At 44.0% G+C, this 6000-nt stretch overlaps 2 protein-coding genes across 2 annotated transcripts; one reads left to right on the forward strand and one right to left on the reverse strand.

Annotated features, from left to right (window-relative positions):
* Nucleotides 1-1417: 1417 nt before the first annotated feature.
* Nucleotides 1418-2940, forward strand: LOC128745301 (uncharacterized). Its single transcript, XM_053842336.1, has 2 exons — nt 1418-1833; nt 1898-2940. Exons 1-2 carry the CDS (start codon nt 1483-1485, stop codon nt 2591-2593), a joined length of 1047 nt encoding a protein of 348 aa, XP_053698311.1. The 5' UTR covers nt 1418-1482; the 3' UTR covers nt 2594-2940.
* A 287-nt stretch (nt 2941-3227) lies between these two features.
* On the reverse strand, nt 3228-4335 carry LOC128740710 (proteasome subunit alpha type-7-1). Its single transcript, XM_053836278.1, has 2 exons — nt 4127-4335; nt 3228-4009 (listed from the first exon to the last, which is right to left on the reverse strand). Exons 1-2 carry the CDS (start codon nt 4226-4228, stop codon nt 3362-3364), a joined length of 750 nt encoding a protein of 249 aa, XP_053692253.1. The 5' UTR covers nt 4229-4335; the 3' UTR covers nt 3228-3361.
* Nucleotides 4336-6000: the final 1665 nt, after the last annotated feature.

Here is a 6000-nt window from a genome sequence, read left to right on the forward strand (position 1 = left end):
GATATTTGGTCTACGAAAAGACCCGTACATCGATAACATCCGAAAAGTGTCGACCTTCAATCAAGACATGATCGATCTGAGAGCTAGAGTCTCCATTTGGATGCCTCCAGGTGTGTTTCCGAATATTCAAACGTGGAAAGTAGGCGCTACAGATGGCCATTGCTCTGGCCGCGGCGAAATTAATGAGCCGCAGATCGTTATCCTTGGTCGACAGATGAAGGCTATGTCTTCCAATGACTGGACGGAAGAATTCCTCCCTCCCGATCTGCGCGTTTGCATCTCCGATGATGATTTTCACGTCGTGTTTTGGGCACTCTCCATAGCACCGTCCTTAGCATCATCGGATTTATCATTTGTCGGTGCGTATAAGTGGATTAGGCTATAGTTGAAGAATTTGGCCTTAATCTTCAACACGCGGTCATCAACGGGCCTCCACCGGATAACTCGTTGCTTTTGTTTTCCCAACACTACGAAACCGACTCCATGTTCTGCTTTCTTACCGCCACTGTAGTAGATGTGGTACTTGAAAGAAGTGCCTGCAATAGGGTCTACTGCACGGAACTCCCTTTCTCCGGAATTTGGCCACCGAACTTCCTGAATAGCAGCGATCTCGACTCCGAGTTGATGCAGCTCTCGAGCAAGCAAGCCAGCCCCTGCCGGTTCGTGGAGAGTTCGGACATTCCAGGTACCAAGTTTCCAATCGTTATCCCTTAATCGTTCCCTTGTCCCTTGCCGTGTCCTATACCGATTGTTCCGTCCTGAATTTCTTTCTTCGTTGTTCGTGGTAATTAAGTTTTCGGTATACTACCTCACCGGGGTCGCGATACCTACATCCCGCGCCCGTTACGAGACAGACGCTGTGTGAGCCGCCCCTCACCTGGAAAACAGGCGCTCTAGTTCGCATCTGCTAGCTTAGCTGCTTCAGTAAGTACATGAAGCATTTCCGGGTAAGGCCATCGACCGCCATCATTTGACTTAGATCTGCGTGGAGGCGCCAGGTGGGAGCTTGAGAGAGCCAGAGCTATGTTTGACGCTCCTTCCAGGTAACTCTCTCCATTTCATACCCAACTGAACCACCAGATGAACCTCATGAACCAGAAATAGAAGAAGCAGAAGATCCAGAACAACCAGTCACTCTAGCTTTCCCTACGTCGGAACCCAGTTCAGAGGTCCAAAGCCACCAGCAACGCTTCATCAGGATGCCCTCAAGGTTCGAGCCGTTTCTGGTGTTCTGGAAATAGGGAGACTAGATTTTGAACGAAAATAATATTTAAAAAATTAAAAAAAGTATTTAAAAGGTTGTCATGCAATAATGCAATACATTTGCCTATGTAAAACCGGCAACACTGGTGAAAGCGACGAGTGATGATAATTAGCATAATTAGCGATAATCAAAACACTAATTTTTCGTTCGGTACGTGCTATTCCGTCAGCTAAGAATTCGTCTCCCTGTTTGCCGTGTTTCACTGTGATAAATAAAAAATGTCCGAGCGGTCGGAGCGTTCCAAGAAAATGTCCTACAGCGAAATAGTGCACATTTTGGCACTATACCGGAGAAACGGATGCCTCTGGGACCTCCACCATGAGCACTACAAAAACAAACAAATGCGAAACAAAGCTTTCGAGAGCATACGGATTGCCACGAATGCCGAATCGACCGACGAGGTCAAACGGAGGCTCAAAATCATCCGCGATACGTACAACATCGAAAAGAACAAAATGAAAAGGCCACGAGCAGGAACCAGCGAAACGTACAGTACAAAACTTTCCTGGTTCCTAATAGCGGATGAATTCCTATCGAGGTGCGAAACTAGATGGTCATCTTACGAGCCTGTAAGTAAAGTCTTTTTTTCAGTGAACATTTAGAATTTTTGTTCAGTTTTCACTACTTTTAAAGGTGAATTCATCGCTCTTCGAATACGAACCAACTTCGTCGGTTCAACCTGATCGCTCAAACTCGTCTCCTGAGGACGAATCTCCGGAAGAGCAGGACCAAACGGAAGTAACCGAAGTGCAGCAACAACACTGCAAACCTGAGTATGCAATAGATTTCGAAAATACCGAAATAGTACCAGCCTGGCCAACCGGCATTGAAAACTGTCATACGTCGAATCCATCTCCTCAGACACCGGCACCGAAAGCGCGAACCCGTCCGGCACAACATACCACGAAGCGTACTAGGAAAGATGCAAACCAACAACCACCGGTGCCACACACCGGTTCATTTCCGGATCGGCTCGAAAGTATCAACTCAGCGGCCCTTACGCCGTCCGTCCCGGACGAGTACCACTATTTCGGACTGCACCTGGCAGCACAGTTCCGGCAGCTTCCGGTGCTGAAGGCACTTGCCCTGCAGGAACGAATTCAATCCATGGTCTACAAAGAACGGATCGAGTACGAAAAGAGTCAATTTTGGAGCTCGCAAACACCACCCTTGCCAGGCGGGCATCAACTGCATCCGTACGAGAACAACATCCATCCAACATGCAACGGGGAAGTCGAAGAATACGGTCCCGACCAGAGGCTAAGTGACCTCGCTATAGAAATGTGTGTGGGTAATGCTATAAAAGAGGAGACCACGCCAAATTATTGACTGACGACATTCCGATGTTTTATGTTCTGCTTCATTGTTTTCAATAGTGCAACGTTTATTTCAGACAACGCGTAGATTTTCACACAATCGCTTAGCTTTATGAACTTTTAAAACCTGACCACTTATCATGACAGATTTTTTGGAATGATCCCCTATATCAGTTACTTTCCAGTAAGACGTAGTCAAAATTATAAAACCCTTCGGCTCTTTTTGGACAATAATATTGAAAAATTCCCAAGCGATCAAAGCAACCTATGCAATCAATTTTTCATGTCGAAGTTTCTTTCATTTTTTTTTTTTCTTTTATATTGGGGGGAAGACATTTTTCTACATCAATAGTAATTCTGATCCAGCCTAAAACTGGATTTTAATAAAATTCAAGCGTAATACGCTTTAGAAAAATTTGGTCATTTTTTTTCTCTACTAGGTCTGGAAAGCCGAACTAAAAGCAGTGCTGCAGCTGCTTCAAAACTTAATCTAGTCTAGCCAAAATCAAATTGTTGTACGACGAATATTCAACGTTTAACCAGAATATTCACGTTCAGTCCAAAACTTCCCACTTTAAACCGGCAATTCGGATACGTACTCACTCGATTTTTGTTTGTTTGCCATTAAATATAAAAATGTCTCCAAATTCTCGTTCATCTATCACTGAAGTAGGCAATTATTTATTCCAAAAAGACAACTTACCAGAAAATTAACGTTAGCTTTAGCGCAAACAAAAGTGAAGTAAAATACTCTGCACCCGGCAGACCCGGCAGGAAAGTCCTACTTCTTCTGCTTCTTTTTGTCGGCTTCCTCTTCCTTTTCCTTCTCGATGATCGCCACGTACTTCTCGATCGTATCGGCGTCGAGCATCTGCATCGGTTGGTTGCGCTTCATGACGGCCACCTCGAGGTTCTTCTGACCGGACTGTACCACCTCGAGCAGTGCCTTGATGGCCAGCTTGATGGCGCCCTCCTCCGTTTCGACCAGCTCGGCAGTGTAGTATTTTTCCAAAAACTCCCGCACCGTCTTGGCCGATCGGCCCGTTGCATTAGCCTTCCACTCATAGTAGATGCCGGACGGTTCCGTCTGGTACAGGTGTGGCAGTCCATCGTAATCGAACCCACCGATCAGACAGGAGATGCCGAACGGTCTTCGCCCGTTACTTTGCGTATACTTCTGCTTCAGGCCGGCGATGAAGCGGGTTATATACTCCAACGTGACGGGATCCTCTACGTTCAGCTTGTGGCTCTGGCACTCCACCTGGGCCCGGTTAATCAGAATGCGCGCATCGGCCGTCAGTCCGGCGAACGCCATAACGACATGGTGATCTAGCAGGCAAATTTTTCGCACCGTTCGTTCTTCCTGCAGTTTGGCGACGGATTTCTTCTCCACTCCCAGCACAACCACATCCTTTCCACGGACGCCGACCTACGACGGGATGAGGTAAAACAATTTTCACTCCGTTTGCACGATACGCAATGACAAGCAAAACAGTGGTCGTACACAAAACAATTTGTATGGAATTGAGGTTAGACGGGTACTTACAGCAGTGGAACCTTTGCGAACCGCTTCCTGAGCGTATTCAACCTGCAGCAGATGGCCATCCGGGGAGAAAACGGTGACTGCACGATCGTATCTGGCCGACATTGTGTTTGCTGTATCGAAAAACCGGACTGATGGACGCGATTGCTACGGAATTACACGGATTTTTACGGACTTTTACGGCACTGAACCTGTTCTGCTTCGGTTCTGGTTAAGAGGCGATGATTTTCTGATTTTTGACATTTTGTTTGGCGAGTGATTATTGTGAAGAGAGTGAGCGTGAGACGTGAGAGAATTATTGACCGGCTTTTGACAGTTCGATGTATTTTCGAATATTTTTCTCACTCATTGCAGAAATGTTGCCAGCCATCAGGGATACCAGATTTGCAGATTTGTCTGCAAATTGCAGATTTTTGGAACGGTCTTGCAGATTATTATAAATTTGCAGATATTTGCAGTTTTTATGACTTTTATTGTTTTGTTGCAGATTTTTGTTCGAAGCTCTTTAAACTTTCACAGACTTCCTAAAAAAGTGTGCAGATTTTCGCAGATTATTTTCAAACCAGAAAATTCGAGTAGCCGGAAAACTGCTCGATTTTTCCGGTTTTCGAGCAGTTGCAGACATTTTTTTAGAAAATATGGCATCTCTGCCAGCCATTTAGTGGTAATTTTGTTTTAATAAATAAATCACTAAAATGACTGCCCAGATTGAACTGTTTCTAAATTCTTATTTGAATAAACTTCAGTTAAATTGTATTTAAAACTTAATTTTTGAATGAGTCTAGAGGAGAGATTCTATTTGATTCTACTAGGGCGGCTAGCTCCCTTCGTCACAGCTTAAGCACGATCCAAACTTTATTTCACATTTTTTAAAGAATTCTGGTTTCAGTTTTTCAAACGTTGCACAACCAATCGTTTTACATAGCTTATGCAACCATTTAAAAACTAAATTCAGAATTATATCTGCTGCTACTTAATTTTTTTGCACGTGCTTAATTCGTTCTATACAAGGTTTCCTTTGGCTCTCATGTACATACAGCAACCCTTTACAAAAATCGTATAATAATCGTATGGCCTGGGTTGAATGAACCCCTTTTGCACGTGATCTTTCGATCTTTTCCTCCGTCGGTTTAGGCACTGCCATCTCTTCAGGGCTATTGCATTACTGTCCCGGAGTCGAACACTGTCATACTTCCAGAGAAGCCCTGATTCGAACCTACCATCTTTGACTTTCGTTAGCCTTTCAAGTCAGGGCTTGAAAAGGGATCGCAAGTTGAATGTGACTGCCGTGAATGCGAACTTTCCGCATTCAAACTCCGCTTTTTGAACGATCATTTGACTGTTTTTTTGAATTCAGTCAAGCTGCCGCTTGCGCTGCTGCCGTCTTACAATTCATGCGGCATCTCTGCAAAAGCAAACAGTCGATCTCCCGTTTTGCTTTGCGCTTTGAGAATATAAACTGCAAACTGACTGGAAGCATACGGTCACAAACTATACAGACACCACGCGTAGAACAAAAAGCTCAAAATCTAAGGTACCAGATTCATTTGAAGTGAGTGAATTTCGTCCCTTGCATAGCTCACGTATCGTGAGGCTCTCAAGACTACCTTTCTCTCTTACTCTGCTAGAAATTTACAAATTTACTCACGATAAAACTAAGCAACCTGATACCAATATTATTAATGTTTTTTTTCAGTTAATGTCTGTAAAGCTGATTCAATTATTTAGGAAATGATAAGGTAAATAATTAATAATAAGTTTTTGAAGATAAACGTTTTTCTCGCTACTTTTTAGCTAAAGAAAACAAGGTGTAGTGCTTCAAACAATATAAAATATCGCAGCAGTGAATCCTTAGCGATATATTTCTATTAGAGCAG

This window comes from Sabethes cyaneus, chromosome 1 (assembly GCF_943734655.1).
Source record: "Sabethes cyaneus chromosome 1, idSabCyanKW18_F2, whole genome shotgun sequence".
NCBI classification, from domain to species: domain Eukaryota; kingdom Metazoa; phylum Arthropoda; class Insecta; order Diptera; family Culicidae; genus Sabethes; species Sabethes cyaneus.